A 24,676-nucleotide genomic window follows, 5' to 3' on the forward strand; every position below is an offset into this window, starting at 1 on the left:
TTTGTGAATGCCACGGGATTAAAAGATGAATTCAGATATTTAAAGGCAGGCAGCGGTGGTGGGCGCAGCGTCAGAAAGCTGGCTCCGTGGTGAGCCTTCCAGTGAGCTGCTCTGTGGCCTTGAACAAATCACTTCACTTTTCTGCGCTTCTGTTCACTTGTCAATATTTTTGCCTGCTTAAATATGTGGTTTCTGGGGCAACTCCTCTGTAACTCCTTGTAAATATCTTTCAATATGGGACAGCAGTACCAAGCAGGGTGGCATCATTGTAAAATAATTAACAGCTGAAAAAAAAATGGGAAGTGGAGGGAGTTGACAGGAGTTTTCTGCAATTTTTTTAAACCTGTGACGTTATTGGAGCCTTCAGGTCTCTAGGTTCTGGAGGTGTGGCAATTTGTTTGAGGAATAAGTGCCTGTCTCAGAACTTAATGGAGGGAGATGAAGCCATTTTTATGGGCAGCTGCTCTTCAACTCGGATTGGCTGTTTAATATTTGTAGAGCAGGCAATTTTAATAAACACAAAAGAAAGAAGAGATAGGGAGAAAGTGTCAACTTATGTCTGGGAATGGAGTTGTTGAAAACAGGAGTGTAAATGTGTCAAGGAAATCCCCAGCGATCCAAGAGGGAATGCAAGGAGCTTTGCAAGCAGCAGAAGCAAGCTGCAATAATGGTACAGGAGTCTTAAGTATGGAGAAAAATTTTCATTTCTCAAACTATAAATCAAAGCAAATTAAATCAAGTCTACATTTTATGTGGCAGCCCTCCTGCTGGGCTCCCAAGACACTTTACACAGAAGGTGTACATTTATAAACGTAGCAGGCCAAAAAAGCCACATGCCGGGCAGCACCAGTAGACAGCACAGACCAAGCAATTCCTGTGCCACAGGGCCTGGCCTCAGCCATACTCAGCAGAGCCAGAAAGGGAGGGTCCCATACAGCTCCTCCTCTGCTGAGGAACACTCCTGACCCATCCTGACATGGAGAGCTCACGGCCACAGACAGCAAGCACGTGCTGTTCTCTAATAAGGCACTGAACTTGCACATCTCTATGGAGAAGAAAGCACCAGCCACCTTTGTCATGAAAAGATCGTGTGGCTCTTGCTCTAAAATCTGCCTCTTGAATGGAAGTATGGGTAGTCACAGCCTAGTCTCTGCTAGAGAATCACAGATATCACAGAGTAGCTGAAGTGGGAAAGCCCCTCAGGAGATCATCCAGCACAAGTCGCCTGTCCAGAATCGGGTCACACACAGCAGGCTGCCCAGGGCTGCAACCCATCCAGTTCTGAGCATCTCCAAGGACTCCACATCTTCTTTGGCTGACTGTTCCAATGTTTTTCCACCACAGCCTTCTCTTCTCCAGACTGAGCAGCCTCAGCTCTCTTAGCTTTTCCTCTTACCAAGGATGCACCAGTCCTCTCAACATGTGTTGCCCTTCACTGGACTCACTGCAGCATGCCCACACCTATCTTGTTCTGGGGAGGCCATAACTGGACCTAATATTCCAGATGTGTCTCAGTAGTGCTAAATAAAGGGGGAAGATCATCTCCCTTGACTTGCTGGCAGTGCTCTTCATAATGCTGCCCAGGAGACCGTAAGCTTCCTTTGCTGCAAAGACACACTGCTGGCTAAGGCTACTAGGAAAGGCTGTAGGAGCGCAACCCCAGCTATCAACTGGAATCAACACTCCCATGTCAAGGCAGGAGAGAAAGAAGTGAAAGAAATGGAACAAAGAGAATCCAAAGTCAGGTAAGAAAAGGCTGATTGTGGCACATCAAGGTAGTCCTCTCATTTGGAGGCCATTTGGAAGAAAGACTGTCTTTGCATCAAAATAGGCAAAAAAATCTCCTGGTTGTAAAAACTACAAAAACTGTAAGAACCATTCACCAGTGACTCTATGCAGGCTTACCTTTCTAAGGTAAATTTCATCTCTGCTAATCCTATCAGTTAATATTGAAATCAAATACAATACAGTATTTGATATGACAGTCTCCTGCTTATGAAGTCAGCCAAAGCATTTCTTTATTTGCATATGATTTAATTACATTTTCATTCCAGTTCTCCCATTCTCTGTATTGTGGGCAAAAGCGTATGAACACTGTATGATAGCAGTGGTGAGAGATACTATAAAATTTTCAATAATGCTGCAGTATTAAGAAATAAGGAAGAGAAGTATCGCTGTTTTAAGAACAAGCCTTCAAGATGATTGGTAAAATAAATAATCAGCATGATCCCATTATTAAAAGAAACAGATTGACACTTCTGTTGCCCATATCGTCTTTAAGATAGCCAGAGCATTTGTCTGTAAGATACTGCGCCTTGTTTACAGGCTTGATCTAACTTGAAGAGAAAACATTCGAAAAGAGCACAACAGAAGGTCACCTCAGTTACAGACAGCATGCAACTATAACATTGTGAGGCTTAATCTCTGTTTCCAAGAGGTGGCAAGTGGATGTGAAAGTATCTCCGCACAAGGTTCTCCAACCTGCGTGTCTTTTCCTGGATTAATAAGGTGCGCTGGAAATTGTAAATATGTTCTGCATAATCTGTATGGGAAACATTCATAATAGATATAAACAACTGAGCAAATGGTTGGATTCAGTGCATCAGTGACCATTATTTATGGCCACTGGCATTAAGGCACTAAGACCTCTCAGTGTTAAACACTTGCTTATTAGCTGATGGTTACATGCAACATTCAACCAAAATAGTATTTTAAGCCACTTGTAAAGAGGAGCATATAATGTAGAATAACTTCATTCTTTGTCACAGCAATTATAGCTATCAAGTGAAACAGTAAAGCTGAGAGCTTGATGGAACAGCTGCAAGAAAGTGGTGACAAGGAGAAACCCCCAGCTGTTTTGCATGCAGGGAAAAGGTTTTGTTAAGACCTGGGATAAAGAATAGATTCCCACACCCAGTCACCTCTATCTTCAAACGTTCATGTCAAGAGTTGCTACTCAACGATTTTATTTATTTATTTATTAAAAAGGAAGTCTGAACTTGTTTTATTACACATATGTTATTCATTTGTTTCCCACATCAGAAAGGAAAGGAAAACAATGCATCCTTATATATTCAAATGATACCATAGAATGAGCGATGGGAAATATTTCTGATTTTCTCAGTGCAGCAGATTTTGTCTTGTTCCTAGATTTTTAGTTCCTAGCTGAACTGATGATTTGCTGGTGCTTACTGCCTTAGTTACCCATCAGTAGGCTGGATATAAGAATAGCGCTGCTTAATTCAGAATTTTTGTTTTCACAGTAAGTTGAGACCAACAGAAAGTGCTTTACAAACACATTGATTCCCCTCCCCCAGTTTGCACAAGGTCTAGAACATCATATAGTACATAACATACTTCTTGAACACAATTTAACTTCTTTCCTGTAGGAAAAGGACATTCAGAAAAACAAAGCCAAGTCAAGCATGGCTACTTGCCTAAAAAGATTTGGGATGAAAAGCCAGTTTCAGTTATTTTAGCATTTAACATTTCAGTCGTGGCATCCTTTGATTTTCTGGTCATTGCTCTACATTGGTTAAATAGCATGGCAGATCTAAGTTTTTTGCGTTTTTAAATTTTAAAGAGAGCATTGTATCTCATTTTCCTTCAGGATCACAAGAGATGTTTGTATTTAGCCTATTTAACAAGAAGGTAAATTCCTAATATGAATTTATCCTTGAAATTTTTTTTTCATGCCAGAGTTTAAAATTATTTGAATTCAATGCTCAGCTGTGCAAAGCTTTCAGTGTTAATGTTTCACCAGTGCTAAAGGCGTTTCTTTAAATGCTGAAATTCAGAACACAAGGAAACAGAAAAACAGGCAACTGTTTTCTCTGGATTAACCATTTTGGTGATGCACACTAAAGCTGTGAAAAGTTCAGAATCAAATTTGGGAAATTGTTGTTTTGTCTGAGGAGAAGAATCATAGAAGAACTGATTGAGACATAAATATGGAACAATTCCAATTAACAATGTAGTTGAAAGATATGAATAACATTTCTAAGTGGAAAGTGGTTTTCTTCCAAAGAAGAAAACTTCTGGCCTTGTATTTTTTCAGTGTCAGTTCAGTACTTCTTGCCATCTTGAACATTTTACTTTTCTTTTCCAGAGCTGTAATTTTAGCCTTCCATGGAGGCAATACCAATAAACTCCTCTTTTCGTGTATGTGTGGGCATTTCAACTGAAAATCTATTAGTAAATGTATGCTAAACATAGGCAAGCAGCAAAACTTTCTACTACAACCACATACATGCATAAATATTCCAATACAAAAAGTGAAGGAAATACTGACTTTACACAATAAGTTGAGCAGCTCATGAAAGTTCAAGCTCATTAATACTTGTGAGGCATTTTTGCACCATACCGGGAGGCAGGATTGTAGCAAAGGGAGAAGTAACTCTCCAACAGCATGAGGGGGTTGTGCTGTTGGAGCACATCAGTGACTTCATTTACATATTTGCAAGGTTAAAGCCCATGCTCTTAGGAAGCTTCACAGCTCTTGGTACCCAAATTGGCCAGAGAAATAATACAAATATTTCAGATAAAGATATATAAAGTCTCACGTATGTAGACAACAAGATCAGCAAGCCCAGTATTTGTGTTTCATGAGTAAACCACTGTAAATAATAAAGTGTCCACTATGTAAATTATCTCAGCCTCATTTTCCATGCAAGCATTCTGCCAGATGAAAGTGAATCAGAGGAACTGGATTTTCCCATAGATGTTTCGGTCTTATAGCAAGGAATGATTGGTCCCATCTTACTCTTTCCCTGTTTCTCACACCCCAGGACAGCTCTGCTTTTTACTGTAATGTTGGCAGAGGGTGTGAGTAGTTCTAGTAATTCAATCATCAAGCTTTAAGACTGCTTCCCAAGACTAAATGGAAGCCAAATCTCAAAGCTGCATGCATCCTGTGGCCCACTGGGATCTAAATGCAACTAATTTCTGCTGGCTGAACTGTAATAATGAACGTTGTGAGCGCTCAGTGATAAAAGTGGTGAGGCCTTATTTAAGGCTATGGAAGTTATACCATGTGCAAAATCCTATTCCCCAGGCTGAGGTGGAAATGCTGTTGTTGAATGTTGCAAGGATAAGACAGAAAAAGAGTATAATTTATGCATTCTAATTGAAATCAAGGAAGCATTTCTTGCTAATGCTGTCATGCCTGCTTTGCAAAGCTAACCCTAATGACCAACAATTGTACTTTTTAATACTATTTCCAAAGCAAGTGATGACTAGGGAATAGTCCCATTGGAACACACACTGCACATGCCTTCCTCCTATATTTCTTTATGTACAATTTACAGAAGATTGCTTTGCAAGACTGCGAATGCACAACTTATGCGCTCTGGAATAGCAAAGCATTTACTAATAGACTCTCTGGCAGAAAAATCCACCTCAGAGCTGTTCCAAGCCACTATAACTTTATTTTAATCACTTAAAGAACACTTTTCTTTTCACTGCTAAGGAGGGACAGGCAGGTTTAGAAATATAAGAACCAATTCAAATGCACTGTCCACAAATGTGGATAAAGCTTTTGCAGTAAATAAATAAATAGTGTATGCCCTTTTGGATTAAACAGGAGGGAGAGAAGAGTTAATTATTTCTTTGTATTTCTGAACCAACAAAAATTCATAAAAAGAAATGCCCTAGGAGGACCATGTTGCCAAGACTTTTGGATCAAAGTTTACAAGCCCTTTAGCTCAAGGCTGAAGATGCTCAAGCTTCATGCTTGCTTTTGGGGATAATCACATGAAACACCAAAAACATCACTATTTGCTGAAGAGATAAGAATTCTTACAAGTACTAGATGGAGTAGCTTTAAGGAACGGGATTATTCAGCTATAACCTGAACAAACACAAATCATACAGATGAGAAAAAAAAAATCGTGCAGAAGAGCCTGAATCTTCCCACTCACCTTTCTAATTCTTCCAGGATACAAATAACAAGATGTTTTATCTACCAGATGATGCTGGCCTCACTTTCCAGTGCTCAGACAAACTCTCCTTTATAGTTCTAGGGTCAATCTAAGGAGATTCGTTTAGGCACAAGGAATGTCATTGCTAAGAGTCAGATCGCTGCAGTTCTTTCTTATTATTTTGACTAAGCCCGTACTTGTTTCTGCAGCATAACTACTAAAAGCAAGAATATTAGCAAATGATGTAGCAAATCAGTGATTAAAAGACACTGGCCATTAAAAAGGGGAAGCATCCTGGGTTTGGGCACTAATAAGAGGGTATTAACACTATAATTACTGTCACATTAGATCGCACTAATGCCACATCCATATCTTTACCAGCCAACTCTTGAAAATCTTTTTTGTTAATGATGCTTTCATGACACTTTTTTCTCTCGTGATTCGCCCGACTGTGAGCCTGGCTAGTCCGGCTTTACCCTTGCTCAGAGATCTCACGGGAAAAGTGTGTTGGTTCCCAACAATGTGAAAGAACTGAACATCAAAAAAATACTAAATCTTCCCTAGTTCTTAACTGCTGAAAAACACACAGCGTATGGATTCATCCATACTGGTGTTGACATATCACAGAAAGCAATTGAACAGCTAAATTAGGTTTTATGTAGCTGTGTCTGCCAAGACTAAAATCTATCCCACCACCAGTCACTAAGGGTCTTTCCAGAGTAAAATCCTTTTTGGATCTTAAACTAGACTGCCTTTGATTTTATTCAGTCTAGTAGAAGATCTTCCTTGTTCCTGAATGTAAAGATACAGGATCAATAATTTCATCAGAGCAATAATTTCTACTCTGTGTCAGATAGGAATTGTTGACAGATGATGCTCCATCTGTCACAGTATTTTACAGTAACAAGCCAAAACATGGCAAAAAAAAATACTGCAAACCATATCGTTAGGCACCATCGCATCACAGCATTTTGTTTTTTTGTTAACTGAAACTTATTAAAATGAAAAGGCCCCAATTTAAAGCTGAGATCTTGGGATAGGTTAATCCATTTAGCACCTTTCCGAAAGAGTTTGAAATCTATTTTCCAGATACGAATTTAAAGCTCTATTTAAAGTTGATTTACAAGGACATGCGTGGACATGCCCGCTCTTCTCACACTTGGCATGGAGCAGGGCAGCTAGATCCCTCACAGAAGCCATGCCACCATTCTACATGGTACCAAGACCCAGCCAACACTCTGTATCCCTTCTCTGCTGGATCAATGCTTAAGTGGAGTAGTCACGTAAAGGTGTCTGTCTACTTATGTGGCATGTGCAGGGCCACATGTTCAATAGGATAAGTCGACAACTAAGGGATGGCAGATGGTGGGGAATCAGAGTAAACTTTGGGAAAGCTAGAGATGTATAGTCACTGCTGGAACGTATTCACGCCTGGTGACAAGAAGAGCATACAATTCCAACCTTGCTCCATTACAGATGTGTTCAGCATCTGATTCCTCCCCAAGTGTGCACCCTTTAAAGTGAATGCCTCCTTCAAACTTTAAAGTGTGTCCCATCCTTTAATTTCACCCTTATGCAAATTTTTAATAGCCATGTGTTTCCTCTTCTGTCTGAGAACCTCAGAAAGGTTCAAGTCAGGAAAGCTGAATAATCACGCGCTCAAAACAGCATTCACTGTCCAGGTCAGCTTTCTCATAATGAGCTCACTGCCAATGTCGTTTCCCACATGGAAATATACATGGATGTGTATACAAATAAAACAAAGTGTCTGATGCTATTCAGCATACTGGAACATAATGCACAAATCAATTATCATTTTGAATTTAAATCTTCACGCAAGTCACACAGATGTGAACCTTTCAGCTCTACACCATTCAGTCCTAGATGCAGCTCTTGGTTAAAAAAAAAAAAAAAAAAAAAAAAGACAGAAAAAGAAAAAGAAAAAAAAAAAGAAGAAGAAGAAGCAGCAGAGTAAGATGGGGAATAAAAACTGCAGAGAAAATTAATTAAAAAATGACACCAAACTTGATTTATTTGCTGTAGTTGCCAGTATATTCTGGGCTTAATTCTTCATGTATCACAGCTGTTTTCCTCTTCTACACCAAGCCTAGTCTGCATGGCACAGATTCCTCAATGTTTTCTCTGTGTTTGCTGGGTGAGCAAAGACTTTTCATTTCACACATCATTTACAGCTTGCTGCTGTGATTTCAGAAAGTCAGTGGGCTTTTACCAAGCTAACAAGTGAGATAAACATTTTGTGTGTCTGCTAATTCTAAACGTTCTGCAGATTTTATGAAGTCAGTACCCTAAGCAGTCATGGAAATTCAGTGGTTTCATTTTGATTTGCACCACATGGCAAACAACTTTGTCCAGAAGTCAGTAAATAAATCAGGAAGAAAGAGAGGGAAATAAAGAACAGACTCTTCAATGTCATATACTATTCCAATAACGGAAACCTAATTTTTCTCAAATTTCAGTGCATTTTGTATTCCTCAGCATATTTATTCATTAGGTCCTGACTTGAACCAATGGAGGAAAGGTAGAAATTTCTTTCTCTCTTTGCTACCTGTGAGCCAGATCTAGAGATCTCCTACTGATACAAGGTAATGACTGTTCACTCAAGGACCGATGCTGGATAATGCATCCAGCCACCCAGTGTGCCTAAACTGAGCTTATATTTTCAAGGTCACTAGACAGTGAAACTAGGTGTCTAATAGTTACATACAGTTCTCCATCTCATGCACACCAAATTCAATGGTAAAAAGTACTGTTTTAAAGATGCAGAATTGAGCGACAATGTGCAAATAAAAGTTAATTCTGGATGGAAGTTAGGTGTGGGTCTTAGTTTTGTCTGTTTACATCCAAGACTTCAGAAAGCATGGTTCTCTCTGAAGAAAGAGAAACAAGGGGGGAAAAAAGCAAAATAAAGCAGTAAAAGTGTGAATTTTCTAGAAAGATTTTTTCATGTGAGAAGATCCAAGTCCATTCTTCATATCACTAGTAGCACCTTCCTACACACAATGAGCTTTGGCACTGCAAAAAATTCTGTCTAGATTCTTAGAATGTCACCATCAAACCTCCTCATCAAAACTACTAAACAAAAGAATTACATCTTATTAATGAACAACAAGAGAAGAAAGGGAAGGGGGAAACATTTAACACCCTAGGCCAGCAACAGGAAAGCAAGGCACCTTTCATTTAACTTAATCTAGCAGCATAAACAGGCATGACCACAGCAAGAACTGGCGATAAAATGGCTATTCAAAATTAATCAGTATGGAAAAATAAGGACTAAAAAAAAGAATGAGGAAAAAAAAATGGATGTATGCCTTCTATCTGGCATCGCAGTCCGGAGAGACTGGGAAGTGATGACTGTCTCACGTTCCCTGTTTCACACAGCAATATGTTGTACAGAGGATGGAACCAGTCACATATGTTCTGGGCCTGGCTAGGATGCGTCTGTTTTTTACCAATATGAAAAGAATGTTTCTCCACATTAATAACGACTTAAGGAAATACATAGTTACATCTTCCAAAGCAAACAACAGAAAGCCAGTCAAGAAACATGCAACCTTCTGAGGTAAAGTTAGGCTTAAGGCAAAACCTCAAGGAACTAAATCTCCCCCCTATAAACTAGCCTCACATCCCCTTTGCCCTAACAGTGCACAGAGAAGTAACTCAATCGCTGAGGGGAAAGTCCTGCATCTATATCCCCAGGAAGCTAAAGCTCTAATTTAGGAAAATATTGTGCGTGCTCAAATGTAAGCATGTGCTAGAAGGTCTTCCTAAAAGAAGCTCTAGTTCCTTATTAACCAATGTACTCCACTATCATCAATCCTGACTAGCTAAAAACTGAACAATCAGCATTTTAGTTGTATTACGTTAGAGCTGATTTTTAAGTTTGTATTATGAAGGATGTCTACTGCTGTATCTAAAACATTCAAGCCTTTTTCTTTTCGAGAGAGGAGATGTATCAGATCAGGCAGAAATGCACAAGGGCCCCTGAATATTTTGCTGCATATTTTGTTTACAACCAATTATTTCATAAATTTAAAAAAATGTAAAGCAGGACATTTCAAACAGAAAAAAAAAAAAAACATAAGTAGCACTGTTTTTGAGATAAATAATCATATTACGGAACACTAAGCCCAGTTAGCTTTTCTATATTCCAAAATACTGTTTTATACATGGCATTTTGTATTCTTTTTGGTGTGTCTTTTAATAGGACACAACATTTAGGAATTGAACTATCAGACCTCTGCAAGGCTGTTATCTCAGGAAAAGAAGGACTCACTGCATGTGCTTGAGAAAAACAACAAAACAGTAATGTGAAAAATGCCTCCAGTGCCAGAGATATTTTCAAGATATCATTGAACAATGTTAGCAAAATTAACACTTGTAAGAAAGCAGAAAAAGAGAGAGAAGCAGGGCAGAGGCAAATGCTAATTGGTGTGTTTTTCAAATTCCTTTTCAGAGATACAGAGCACTTTCCTGAGTAGAGCTCCCCTGGGATTCTGGAGCCATCGTCCTGACTCACCAGGTGACCCTTTGCATTCAAAGCCAAGGCATTTTCGTATTTAACTTCACGGAGCATGTGGAGATTTGCCATTGCGAAATTCTGTGTAAGAAGGAATTCCAAAATCTGTAATTAGTTACATGCATGGGTATAGCATAAAGCAGGAGCAGACATTTTTAATCTGTTTAAAATTTAAGAGTACAATTGTAAGATACCTGAGCCTTGTTCCCATTACAGCCTGGAACCAGCAGGAAGCCCTAACAGTGAATTTCTGCTTTCAACTTCTGTCTGTGTATACTACAATCCCCATATTTCAGTTGTTCTGAACATCAATATAATATTAGAGTGTTCAAGAGGCGTCTCGACGAGGAGCTGCAAGATATGATTTAGTGCTTGTGGTAGCAGTGGTAACAAGAAGACTGTTAGACTAGATGATCTAATAGGTCTTTTCCAACCTTGTGATTCTATGATACCTATGAACTGCATTCAGTTCATGCATACAGGCTATTCTATTATTTTTTAAATGGCACTTATACTTTCTCTGGTATTCACAGCTCACACCTCCTTACACCACTAGGAGGTAAATAACTATGATGCCCATTAAAAGGAGGTGCACAAAGCAAAGAGATTTGGCTTGCCTGTATTCCCAAAATGGTCAAGGCAGAAATGGTTTCCGAATCTCTGAAATTTCCATGCAAAGTAGTTGTGCAATGCTACCTGAAAAAGATCCATGTTTTATGTTGCTGGGTTTTTTTGTTTTTTGTTTTTTGTTTTTTTTTAAAGTAATTGTAGGTAAATTTGGGGGTTGCGGCTGTTAATAGTAGATAAGAAATAAATTATGTAGGCCTTCATTTGCACTGTGCAGCTGCAGTTCACGTCAGTGGAAGCATTTGGATACCTCGAGGACATACTGATGCAAAACATTGCACCTACAAAACAGAGAAGCTGTTACTGGGGCTCCAGTAACAGCTGGACACTCCTGCAAATGCTACCCATAACATGCTGATTTAATTCCTATGTGACCTTTTTTTTTTTTTTTTTTTCTAAAAAGAGGGTACCACACACTTCACTATAAACGTACCTGTTAATTTTCCTTCCTTTCCTGTTCTTCTCAATGGTGGTAAGTGAGAAATTACTGGTGAGTAATTTCCAAGAATTTGTAGTAGGATAGAGAAAGAAAAATGTTAACTTTAAAGAGCAGAAGAAAAATGGGCTTTATTTTTAATATGAATGTAGCCATATTGTTGAGTCTTAGTTTTAGTGGAAAAGGTGTTTTAAAACTTGCCTCCAAAAATACTCTGTCTTCTTCCCCATGGTCATCTCCACCTCCCTTACATCTTTCCAGCTACACTAAGTTATGCATATTAGAACAAAGGTACCACTTATTTCTGGATTTAAAATTAATATGGTCTCTCTCTTACATATTAATTGCCAGGTACAGGATCAGATAGAAATATCGAGGTGAAGCCTAGATGTAACGGTGCTAACAATAAATATTCCTCAACTCTTTTGGCCCCAGACATAAGATTAAATGTTCCTATAACTCTTGGCCTAATATTTCAGTCAAACCTACAGCGTTCTCATAGGCTGATAGTATAAGCAAGCCTCTTTTTTACTTTCTACTCTTTTTCACCACTCATTACACTTTGGGAGTCTAAAATGGCCTTTGTTCCTGCCAGCGATGTTCTCTCTCCTTTCATCCAGATTAAGGATTCATGCACTTCCTTTACTGTAATGTGACTTTTATATCCAGTATAACCTTGTGACATTTGTGCACACTTGCTGTAAAGCAAGAGAGACATTATCCAATGTCTCTGTTCAATTATTGGTGTCATTTGTAATGAACTATTCTGTTTTAATTGCAAAATTTGTCTTTGTTGCACTACGGACAAAATAAAACACAATAGAACATTAATTTCAAAAGCAAAACTAATGTTCACAGAAATAATAAATATTACAAAACACAGAGTATGTTTTCAATTTGGACCATTCAATGAGGTGATTCTCTGGGGAAGACAGACTCAAAAACATGAAGCACATAGGGTTTGATGAATGAACACACAAGTTCTTGCATTCACAAAAGAACGGCACACCTCAGAACTGCAATACAGCAAGTAGCTCCACATTACAGGAAAATGCTCTAAAGAGATCATTAGATGTTCAGCCTTGGACAGACCAATGTTTGAATCAAATGATTTAGCAAAATCAAAAGTGGTGTTGTCTGTCTCAGAGATTGTACTATTTACATAGTGGTAGCATTGTGGAGAGGCTAAAACTGCTTCACTGTGATTGAGGAGCATTCATTTTTCACCTTGAAGTGAAAAAGGTATCGTTCATGTATTTTTTTCTAAATTCAATAGCCACATTTGGGGTCTAAATTTAGTGTGACTTCAGTCTGATTTTTTCAGCTTTAGTCCATGCAAGTCTCCCACATCTTCAACAGTAGCCATACAAGAGCAAAGTTTGGCTTTTGCAGAACAAAAGGGTTAAGCATATGGTGCTAACATCAGATCCCATATTGACCCATGTTGCCAATGCATTTGGTGGATAGTCTGGACAATATTTTACTTTCAACACACACACACATATGCTCATTTTCCAGTTCTCCCCAAATAACAAAACATTAAGATTAAGGAGGGCCCTAAACTAAGCAGACAGAAAGGCTTTTGAAAACACTGCCTTAACTCTTCAGTGCACCTTTTGTTAGGAAAATGGCCATAATCCTTACACCATATTATCTAATTTTACCTAATGCCTCTATCTACAATATCCTGCAAGACCCAGCAATGACAGGACCTATAAAACTGCATTGTTACCCATTTTTCCTGCTAATGGAGCTCCACTTCTTGAGTTTGTTTCCCGTCAGGAACCCTGCTGTACAATGTCATGTATAATGCATTTCTATAGCATGCTGCTGAGCAGCTTGCTTCCACTGGCTCAGCCTCACACTGGAAGGAACAACTCGCCAGAAACTACTAAGACCCTTCATACAAACAACCAGAAATTAAGGCTCTGCAGGGGGGCACATAGCTGCCTTACAGCAAGGAAATAAGAAGAAGGGCTATGGCTGCCCATCTTTTATCTCAGTTTAGTCAGGCATCCTCACAGCAGCTTTTATACATTTCCTATTCTTTCATTTCTATCCAGTAAAAGGGCTTCCAAGGCTGAGGTACAAGGTCCTTGACACTCATTTTCACATCCTGTTATCCTCGTATCACAAAATTTTAAGAGCATCGCTGAACATCTTGTTTCACCATCACTAGTAGTGGTGTTTCCCTCACATGCATCATCAGCTACGGTTAAGTGTCATGCCAGTTTAATTTCTCATGTGCTTTCTATTCAGAACTCTCCTCTGGTGTCAGGGGGATGAACTAACTACTCACTTGTGTCTCCAATGTGTGTAAATTAGCATTTACATGATATAATTCCCCATCTGCACACACATTAAAGAGATACGTATTTCAAAGCAGCTCTTTCAGGACATATATTGATTCACACCACACAAAGTCATCTCCTCTCAGGGCAGGAGGATTTGATTTACACATTACCCCTCAGTGCACAAGGAGAGGTCAAACTGCCATGAGCTATAATCCTGCCTGAAATCTCCACGGATCTGGAGGAATGGTGCTGGCCTCTTCCTCCAAGCTCTGTGCCCACAGCCTGCTGCAAGGGAGGAGTGCAGTCAAGGTCATAGCAATACTGTCAGGGCAACATGCATCCTTGTCATTGCCTTAAGGGAAACATCTCTCTGCTCCTCTGACTACAGAACCTACCCCTTCCTGTAAGATAAGGAGTCCCCTGAACTTCACTCACCCGACACAACAACACAAGTGCTGCGCAGGTCACCCATCACATGTCCCTCTCTGTGCTGAGGTTTAATAGTCCTCTCCTGACATCTTCTTTAATAAGCAGTCTGACAGGTAAAGCAGCTTCCAGTCATTTTACTGCCATGAGCTGGGTAAAGGCTAGTAGAAGATGATGGGTGTAACACTTCATCCTTTCATTCAGAATAAATTCAGAGAAGCCATTAAGGTTCTTTATGACGCCAGATGTTTGAAACAATAATGATCTCCACCCCAAACATAACTACATGCCATCTCCCAAAACAAAGACACATGTGGACAGAGAGGTTTCACAGGCAATTATCCTGTGAGGGATTGTGCGTGACAGAAACAGCAAGACTAGAAAAGCTGAGAAGGAAGACAAAAAAAGACCACATAGCAACTCTGACAAAATGGGAAAGAAGCAGCATCTGGATGAGCGCTGGCTGGGGCAGAGAGACCTGACCCCATGTGTAAAGAGATTATTTCCTGCCTGATTCCCCACGGGTTCAAGGGAGCAGTTCCTTCTGTGTTCTTTGTCGTAATACAAGATTTCATCAAGATCGCCTGATTGTCTCCTTGATCTTTTATCCTAACACAGAAGCACAGCAGTACCCTCAACTTTGGCTAACTTCTCCCATCAGATATGCATAATGGTCCAATCTAGAGCACTTTAGTATCTGGGCTCACACACATCATCCAATGAGTAAATTAAAAATCAGATTCTGAGTAGAAGCATTTTGTGGTTTGAATTTCTTTTTTAGGTGCTACACAAACAGTGCACATTTCCACCATCTCTCCTGCTCTATGCATACAATTCAGACCCAAAATTGTTTAGTGTTTGTTGATCCAGTTAACTTGCAATCACAGTAATTTTTTTAATTTTTGTCCACAAAAACAGAACGCACATTACAGCTGCTCATGTATAACGACCTTTGATTCACTAATATCCAGTGATAAGCAAAGGACTAACATTTATTTAACAGATATTTCTAATGGTCAAATAGAAGATTTTAAGGAGAAAAAGTGGAGGAGAGGAGAAAGGGGGACAGCCATTTCACAAGTATATACCATATACTCCACATAAATGAGTTGATTTCATTGACAGCACACTTTTAGCCACTGGATGGATCTCTTGCTATTCAAAGCCATCAGATCAGTGATTTTATTCTTCCTCTTCTTACTCCTCACAAGAGTGCTATCTCAGGAAAGTACTGCTTTGAACCATCTAGACAAGTAACAAGGAGGAGAGTACATCCTAGCTCTTGAGTTAACCATGTACCACAACTCTTGACAGACCTTCATCACTGAGAGCAGCCAGCTTACAAAATTCCCCTTTTGGATATCCCAGAGCACTATGTCTTTCTCAGCCTCCTTCCCACGTTAGCTACTACATGCCTCTCTACACGTCCTCAATCATCTCCAGATCATTTTTAGGAAAAGAAGACTTCATTCTTCTCCATTCACCATGCAAGTAGCATTTTCGATCTGACTTCAACCAGGAATAAACCTACAAACTTTCATTTCTTTCTTCATATCTTAACTTTTAAAATCTTCCCATCCCAAGCACTGTTCCCTCCTACACACTGCAGTTGTGTGTCTGAATCTCCTCACTCTACTTACTGGCTCCCTTCCCTGGCTTCCCCAGCTGCAGCCCGTTAGAAGGAAGCAAAAGGTTTTGTCTCCAATTGATTTTAATTCTTTCCCTCACGCTGCCCCTGCAGGCACTGGTTTGCCAGCCCAGCTGTGGCACTGTGCTAAATCCATTCTGTCTCACGCACAGCATTCCCTCAACAAGCTGTGACTGATCAGGGAGGGACAAGTACACACGTATATTCATATTCATTTCTTTGCACGCTTGGGTGTTTTCTTACAGTATGACACCTATCAGAAGAAAACATTTGCTTTGTTTTTCAAGGTAATCGTTTCCTCTGCAGCATTGGAAATGCAAACACCGCAGCATTTAGCCTACTAAGGAGAGGCAGACAGGGGCTGCAAACTGAAAGTGAAATGAGAGAGGGGAGCTTAAGTGTCCAAGCAAACAGAAATACAGAAAGATTAGGGAAACAGAAAGCAATGTTAAAGGGATAGCTGATAGATTTTTCAGGGCTTTTTTTGCTGAAAGGCCTTAACATGTTTTTTGAAAGAGCCAAGTGGGAGGAAGAAATGTGAAACCTTCCTTCCAACCATCAACTTTGTAGAAAAGCCATGAAAAGGCAGGGTGAACTTGTTTAGGACAGGCCTTTCAGCTTCCTTCCCAATTGTGAATGCTCCCCAAATCTTCTCATGTACCAAGCAATGTACCAAGTCACCTACTGACTGAGAAGACCACATGGCTAGACCACAACTGACAAAACATCTAACGTGCCCTGTGGCCCACAAAATCAGCTCCAGTCACTCACTGTTTATTCTTGTAGTCTCTCATCTGTCTGGTACCAGGTGTTGTGAACTGGAAATCCTTTCATCTGCTGGTAGCTGCCTGCCAGCGTCAGGAGGCAGCTTACATGTTTTGCACCACATCAGGAAGGAGTAAGATACAGGTGACACAGCACAAAATACTTGATACATTAAATTTTACAGTAATAACTGAAATTATAACAGCTAGGTCTTTTCCTCGCTAGCTTTCAGTAACAGTGAAATTGTACTAAGATCAGAAAAGTAAGTAAGCCACGGGATAAACGCACTCACCACTTTCAATTAAAAAAAAAAAGAAAAAACTATTGATTATAGGAGCATTTCCCATGACCAAAGGAAACAGAGACTAATGCAGGATGAGAACTGTATTCCTGACTTCTGCTCTGTCCCAGAAGGAGTGTAAGTGGAACCCTGGAGGACTTGCCTGTGAGGGACTAACCTGCAAGAGAGCAAGAAGCAAGAGAGGTGCTCAAGAGGCTCTTTGAAGCCCGGACTACGAAGAGTGAAGAGCACGACAAAGCTTGCACAACAAAATTATGTGAGAGCAGCAGGATGATGCCATTAAAAACTGCGGATGCATGGATGCTTAGAACCACCCACATATCCTGAAACCTGATGCATAGAGCAAAAGTAACTAAGAGGCCAGTTGATCTTGAAGAGAGGAGGCCAGAAAAGTGAATGTAATACCACAGTATTTGCTTTTCCAAACATAGATTAGATTTATGGAGTAATGCTGAACGCATTTTGTAAAAAGCATAATCTCAGCAATCAGATGGCATAACTCTGTAATGAAACCCTGTGCTCTTTAGGAACTGGTAATGATAGAAAAAATGCTTGTATGACAATCAGACCAGTCCAAGACGAGGTATGTAGAATGCAAACCACGGGCATGGTTTTAGAATGGCTCTTACACTGACATCACACTTAGCTTCACATTTGCTAAATGTTCTTATTTATTGTGGAACCAAGGGAAGAGCATAGGACTTCATGGTGTTCAGTGTGTGACATAACAGGTTACGCACATTTTTCAGCACAAACTGTGATGTCTCCAAATAAACACAATCAAGTGAATAATTGTGCTACTTCATCTACTGATCTTCTCCTAGAAAGGGGACCCTATGGAAGGATCCTGCTGGACACCACAAGATCACCATTATTAATGTGATGTGGCTTTTCCAGCAATTCACCCAAAAACTCTCAAGGAACATTAAGAGCTTTAAAAAAGGAAACAGATTGTAAGTTTTGCTATGTGCCAACTGTGGTTGTCTTGCTGCACTTCTTGGATCTTATTATTTGAGAAAGACACTTTGTGGAAGGGACAGCAGAAATAACAATTTGCAAATCTTGCTGAAATATATTTAGATCACAAATGCTGACATTTTACTGAAACTAAACTTTACCAGCAGAGGGAATGTAAAAGAATAGAGGGCTGACCCCTTCTGTCTTAGATGATAAATATTAAATCTACTTGAACTCTAGTAATTTGCATAAGTCAAAGCAACAAACAGAAAAGGGCTGGCTGAAACTAAAAGAATGGAAACATTCCTTGGTGCTCTGGGAGCCCTTTCTCATCTGAATGTGGTTTGTTGTCCTTGACTGTATTTTCTAGCTTCCCAAAGATGAAATATTGAAGCAATTCAGCATTTCGCTGCTTTTGCAGACGACCATGGGAAGGAAGCAGTGAAATTACAAGAGCAGAGACGCTTTCTTCTATCATGCTTATGTTCTACCATCATTTGCTCCAATTTTCAAGAATGGCATTTGTAGTAAAAAGGAAAGCTCACTACAGCATTTAAAACCAATTAGAAGTAAACAGAGGACCATTTGGGGGAAATACACAATCTTTGCCTGAGGAGCAATTGCCAGCCTTATCCATGAATGGGAAAGACTGATAGGTGACCTCTCAAATAAATGACCACCAACCCTTCATCTACCAGGACCAGTAATGACTTCCTGAATACAAATTAATTCTATTGCATGACATTGAAGTTTCTGTTTACCACTGCCCGAGAATGAAAAGAGAAGGCGTGCTTAATGTATTTATCTATGAAGAAACTCCTCTAACTATGAAGAACCACACAGCAAGATCGTAATTATTAAAGTGAAGGACTCAGTGAGTGCAGTTGTCATTTACCACAGGGCACTTCAAAGGGTCAACGTGTCCCTCAGGATTGGTCTCAGAACTGGGACACATAACATCCTGACATTTGCTGCTGAGTGGTTCCCAGGCAATCAGAGCATGGGGATGTATGTTAGGGAGGATCAGCTTGGTATTCTCCAGCCATGCACTGGAAGGACTGGAAGAGCAGTTGGTGGCTTGCAGGGTAAATAAAGGAGTGTATATCCCATCCCTATCTGAATTCTTTGTTATCATTCTACGCAGTGTGCCATACAGCTCCCACCTGCTACAATCACAAAGCTTATTTATGATACGGCACACAGCCCCTGCAGAAAGAGAGGCACTCCGGCCTTTATACAGTGTTTCATAAAACACTACCATGCGCTGCATTAGCATGCAAAATGAATGAGGTGGGAGCCCCGCTCCAGCACCTCCCCGAAATATTATGCGACAATCTAATTAAATTTAATTGTAATTATACAAGCCAGGGAAGAAAATTAAGACTGGGTAGGCAAGCTCAAATTTGTCATTTCCTCAGCTTTTCGGTGTTTTCAATTCGATAGTCTTGTCGTGCAGGGTTTTTAATAGAATTTCTTGCATTTTTAGAAATCAAATTAAATGATGAACTTGACTCTGACTTTCCTAATGCAACTGCCTAGTGCAGGAGCTTGCCCTTCTTCCCAGTTATCTTACAGAGAAAGATTTCCTAAGCTACAAATGCAAGCTTGGTACCAGCGTACCTAGATACATAGGTATCTAGAAAACCCTGTGACCATTAGCTAATAGCGATAAACCGTACCAGAACAGCAAAGAAATACCGCAAAAAGCAGTCCAACTCACATCCACTAATCTATGAGAACTGTTAAAATTACATAGGCCATGTCATTTTTAAAGAAATCCGTGTTCTTGTACCTATCTCAGCTTACACTTTCCAATTAAAAAATTGCTTCTGGGCTTGATATCAAATACTCTAAACTGCAGCCAGAAACATAAGCAACTCAAAATAACCTCCTTATAATGGAAACTCTTGTACATCCTTCGTACCGCTATGCTTGGAGTACTCTGCCAATAAGATGCCTAAAAAGAGGGAGAGAAAATCAGGGTGTGAGTGAAGGGAACAGGAATTAGACCGAAAAGGAACGAAAGAGAATCCCACAGAGAGCCAGCAGAAAAGCTCCAGACATTCTGGCGGTTCTAACAGTTAGTTCCGGGTGGCAAAATAGACACTCACTCGAGGGGGATTTTTGATGAAAAAGTACCGGGGACTTCAGGGCATGGGCCTTAGGAGACCTGCAGTAACTCTGAATTTCTGCTGCATTGTCTGCTACAGCATATGATTAGCTTCCTGTACTGCAGTGCATTGTAAAGCACTTTATAAAGCGATGAATTACACATCTGAAGTGGAGTAACCACATGCAAGCAAATACGACAACCATTATGCTCTCAGCAACATCCCCCACACAGCCACGAACATTTGCATTAGTGCCAATTAATCTGAGGTGGTACAAACGCAGTGAGGCATAGGATTTGTTCTTTGGTGTGAAGGAGGAAGGGAGAGGAGAAAAATATCCTTTTGTCTTCAGAGAGGAAACATCTGTAGGAGTTTTCAAGGGCTTCGGTGACTTTGTTTAGCTTCGAGCGGGGGAGCGTGCTATTGAGTGCTTTGATCTCACCAGCAGGTGACACTGCAGCAAGTGGGAGCAGCTATAAAAAGTTTGAAGCGTTCCAGGGACAAGCTGCACAACCGGAGCGCAAAGGTTTTACACGTGTGACTCACGGTTGCCGAGAAGTGGGGACGTGCAGCACGGGCTGCTCTTTGGGTTTTAGCATCTCACTGTGTACCAGCGCCTTCCTTTTCCCCTCGATGCCCACCACCATCGCTTTCAAACACGGTGTTGAAGCACAGAATTGGGAAGTTTGTTGCGTCTTTTAACCTCACTGCACATGGAAGCACATATGGTTAAAGCAACACAAGGGAAAACTGTTTAAACAGCCCTACCTCTTGCTGAAGTCAGCAGGAAAGCCATATCCTTTCACGTCAGTGCATAATTTCAAGAGGAGCCTACCAAGCACAACATGGGGGGGGGAGGGAGGGCGTGCTTTTCCAACCCCACGTTCTGGCCAGCTTTTCTGTACAAGAAAATGACGGCATTTATGAAACATGTTCTGCTATGAGGTATTTTTTTTTTTTAACCCTGTGATTAATACAGAGGAAAGTAGACTAAATATTGAGAATTAATAATGGATTTACCACTCCAGCAGGACGGCAGCTATCAGGAAGATTGACCCTAAGTAACCTTGCACACAGGGACCTGTGCCACAGGGGACTGGGGAAGATCAACCGATTTCTATGTGAAGCTTCAGTTCCACTAAAGGAAAAATCTCCTGCAGCTGAACAGCCTATGCTCAGAAATGCCCAGGCACTAGCTTAGCAAGCAAGACTTGCTCTGAAGATCCTGGTGAGGGTCCATGGATACTGCATAATGCCAAAGCAGAGTGAAGAGCTCTGATCTTTTCAGTCAGTAACACTCCAGTGCAAAGGGGATACAGGCAGAGATGCCAAGGTTTGTTCAGCTCCCTGTATGATACATTGATTTTTTAAGTGGGTTAATGAACTAATTTACCACTTTCTGGCTAATTTGCATGAAGCCTCCAGTTGAATTTCCCAGTCAGGATATCCTGCTCCAAACAGCAGCAAGGAGTAGGGAACAAATCTGTGCTTCTGAGCATAGAAGACAGAAATCCTTCTATAAGAGTCTAAAAACTATTTGTAAGGGATGATGGGAGGCTGCAGGGCACTGGCAGGCATAGGTGGATGCGCACATAGGGTTTAATGATGTAAGAATAAGTAACAGGTTGTGCTGTCAGACTTGCATGGGTACTCTATGCCAGGCATGAATGGTACAAAGAGAGTGGGTAGCTGGGTGCTGGCACATGGAACTGTGCAGCCAAAATGAGCACCAATTGCTTTCTTGAAGCTTGTGTGGATGAAACAGGTTAGCCCAGGACAGAGGTATCACAGCCAGGGCACTGGGCAAGAAGCACAGTCACAGGCAGTCCTATGCAGGGTGAGAACTCCAAATGGCTCCATGGACGGCTTAGCGAATTCAAGGCTCAAAAATTGTTTCTAAAGTGCATCTACTTAAGCCAGTATACTGAGCAATCTGAACAGCTCTCCTATAAGACTTTACATGCATTTTTGGAATTATTTTTTTTACTATTATCTGATCTAGAGTGCTGTAGAGTATCAAAAGGAATCTCTCTTGGGAAAGTCAGCAGCAGTTTTAAATCTAATCACTTAAAAAGAATACATTTGCAGCACTACACCTCCTCCTGTGTCCACTGCAAGTGCCTATGGTTTTACATTCACGCCTTCCCATCTATGTAGAGAGTCATACAGACAGGACAGGATGAAGAAACTCAAAGCTACTTCTGCAATGAAAGAAAATACTTAGCATAAACCAGTTGAGTACCCATGCTTTTTCATTGATTTCTTTAACTGGGAGCCCTTGGAGACATCACAACATTTATGATTACCATAGATAAAAAGCCACACATTGCCTAAAGTGTGACACTTCTATTGAAGGTGTTCCCCCATTGACTACGAGATACAATGATGTACTGCAGACTGCTCAGTGCCCACGGTTAAGGCCTGCTTTGCAGTATCTCCTGCACACTGCAGTAGACAGGTGGGTTTATATGTGCCTGAAATACTTTGTCTACTTTAAATGATCAGAATTACAAAACTGCAGCGTTGATTGATTATCTTTCAACACTCAGAAAGAGAAAGAAAGGGGCAAACAGAAAAATGGCCAGGCAGTTTTTCTCTTCATCATTCTCACTTCCAACATGAAAGGCTCACTGGCAAAATTTGCTCCTAAATTGCATTTTTTTGGAACAACACTCTCTAGTCGCGTAAACAACACTTTATTCTTCCAAGTGTCGTTATTTAGTTTCTTCACATTTGAATTTTTATGTCACTTCTCTTCCTCTCTGTAGTTTTTGCTTTTTTAAACAGTGCGAACACATTCTGTAATTATTGCTGACAGCCCAATGTTTAATGGTGTCGAGTGTCTTTTATGGCACAGTCAGACGTTCGTTTGGGAGACAGCTGCCTCTGCTTACAGAGTGGCTGCCCCATAACCATTTCTCACTGCCCCCACAGCTCAGATGTGGCAACCAGCCCTCCCCTCCCTACCTGCTCGCAGCTGAAGCAAACCCGCTTTCTTCCACGCTGCAACAGCCAAGGAGAGCCCATGGCTTCAGTTACTGCACCCGGCAGAGGGGAGCAGCACCAAATAGCTGATCAAGCAGTAACTTGCTAAACCACTGCAGCTGTTTCTCAAGGAAACATCTGACTGTGCCCTCAGAGGCAGCGCCGAGCACGCGGAGCTGGAACGGAAGAGATTCCCAAGGCTGCGAGATGTTGTGGGAACAGTCCCACATTCCTCCCCTGCCTCAGCTGAAAGCCAACCGCTGTGCTGCGACCGCTGCTTTTCATGCTCACCACTTCGGTCTCCAAGCTTCCTCATGGCATTCAATTCATTTTTTATTTTCTTTCCCAGTAAGTGCCAGAAGTAGCACGGTGCCCTCAAAGTGCAGCTGAACATTTCCAGCCGTTTTTATCCACCATTCCCCAAGGACACATTGGGTATGGCACAGGTCCCAGCTGTTCTCACAGAAGACCGGCCTGGGCAGGCACTGCCTGATAGCCTGGGTGTGCCCAACTACCTGGCACAGCAGCCAGGTGGTGGCTGGACAGCTGCCAGTCCCACGTAATGTGAAGTAACACAAAGCCCATCCATCACCACGTGCTGCCTACCGGGAGAACCTACATGACGAAAACTTGCCTGACCTGATAACGCAGCATTATCCCCAATAATTGCATGAGTTAACACAAGCCCCAATTACCCACCGAGGAAGGGGAGGGGGAAGGCAACTGCAGCCATCTGTGTTTGTTTGCCTGCATGTTCCCATAAAAATGTTCTCAGCGTACAGCCGGCTCATAAGCTGCAATCTTCAAAGGCCATCAGGAAACTGTTCCGTGGGGCAGCACAGTGCCACTCTGAGCGCTGCCAAACTGTGCTGTGGATGCCGCCAAATTGTTTTGAATATCTTAAGATTCTTGAACCACAGACATGTGAACGGCAGAAAAACTAAGTCCATTCCTTTGCTGAACAGAAAAACCTAATCCCTTGCCACAGTCCTTTATACTGCAACAAAGGCAACTAATACATTTTTGTGTTATCTGCTGTCTGCTCTGCACTTCAGTGAGGTTAGTTTAGAGCAATTAGCAACTTTCTTGCACTGTCTGAAAGAGCAGGCACTTCCTATCCCTCTTTCAGTTTACTTATCAGAATTATTTTTTAAATTAATTCCTTTATTGTAACAGAACAGTAGAATGTGGGCCGAATTCTTTCACCATTTTTAACTCTGTATGGTTTTATACAATTCATACAGTATCCTAAGAAATGAAAGCACGTATAATGACAGTATCCTATGCAAATGCTGTTAGGATTTTCTATATCAGTCAAAAGGACCTGTGCAAACATCTTACCCAACCTCACCTGCCATGCAGCACGGGACACAGATCTTAATCTACATCTGTGTCTGCTTCATTAGTTATGGCTGATAAAGAGCAAGCCTTGATCTAAGCACTCTTAATAGCTGAGACTCCACTGCAGCCACTGTCCTTCCTTAATACTAGAAAAGCATTTCTTACACCTGTCCTGCAGGAAAGGAGAGGATTTAGGAACTACATTCTCCATCCTGGAAAAGGTTTATGCAAGATTTTCCCTCTTGTGCGTGATATAACAGATAGATACAGCTTAGCAACACATATGCCATCTCCCTCCACCTTCTCTAGACACTTATCTCCAATTGAATC

The 24,676-nt window shown here is 40.9% G+C and overlaps 1 protein-coding gene across 1 annotated transcript in view; it reads right to left on the reverse strand.

The window, feature by feature from the left end:
- LOC146544972 (uncharacterized) overlaps nucleotides 1-23,471 on the reverse strand; it is a 116,732-nt gene extending 93,261 nt beyond the window's left edge. The window contains exon 1 of the mRNA XM_085217100.1: nucleotides 23,297-23,471. Within this exon, the coding sequence (XP_085073226.1) occupies nucleotides 23,297-23,399 (103 nt within the window). The 5' untranslated portion in view covers nucleotides 23,400-23,471. The remainder of the gene's footprint in view (nucleotides 1-23,296) is intronic.
- Nucleotides 23,472-24,676: the final 1,205 nt, after the last annotated feature.

Source organism: Meleagris gallopavo, chromosome 2 (genome assembly GCF_905368555.1).
Source record: "Meleagris gallopavo chromosome 2, MGAL_WU_HG_1.1, whole genome shotgun sequence".
Classification (NCBI taxonomy): domain Eukaryota; kingdom Metazoa; phylum Chordata; class Aves; order Galliformes; family Phasianidae; genus Meleagris; species Meleagris gallopavo.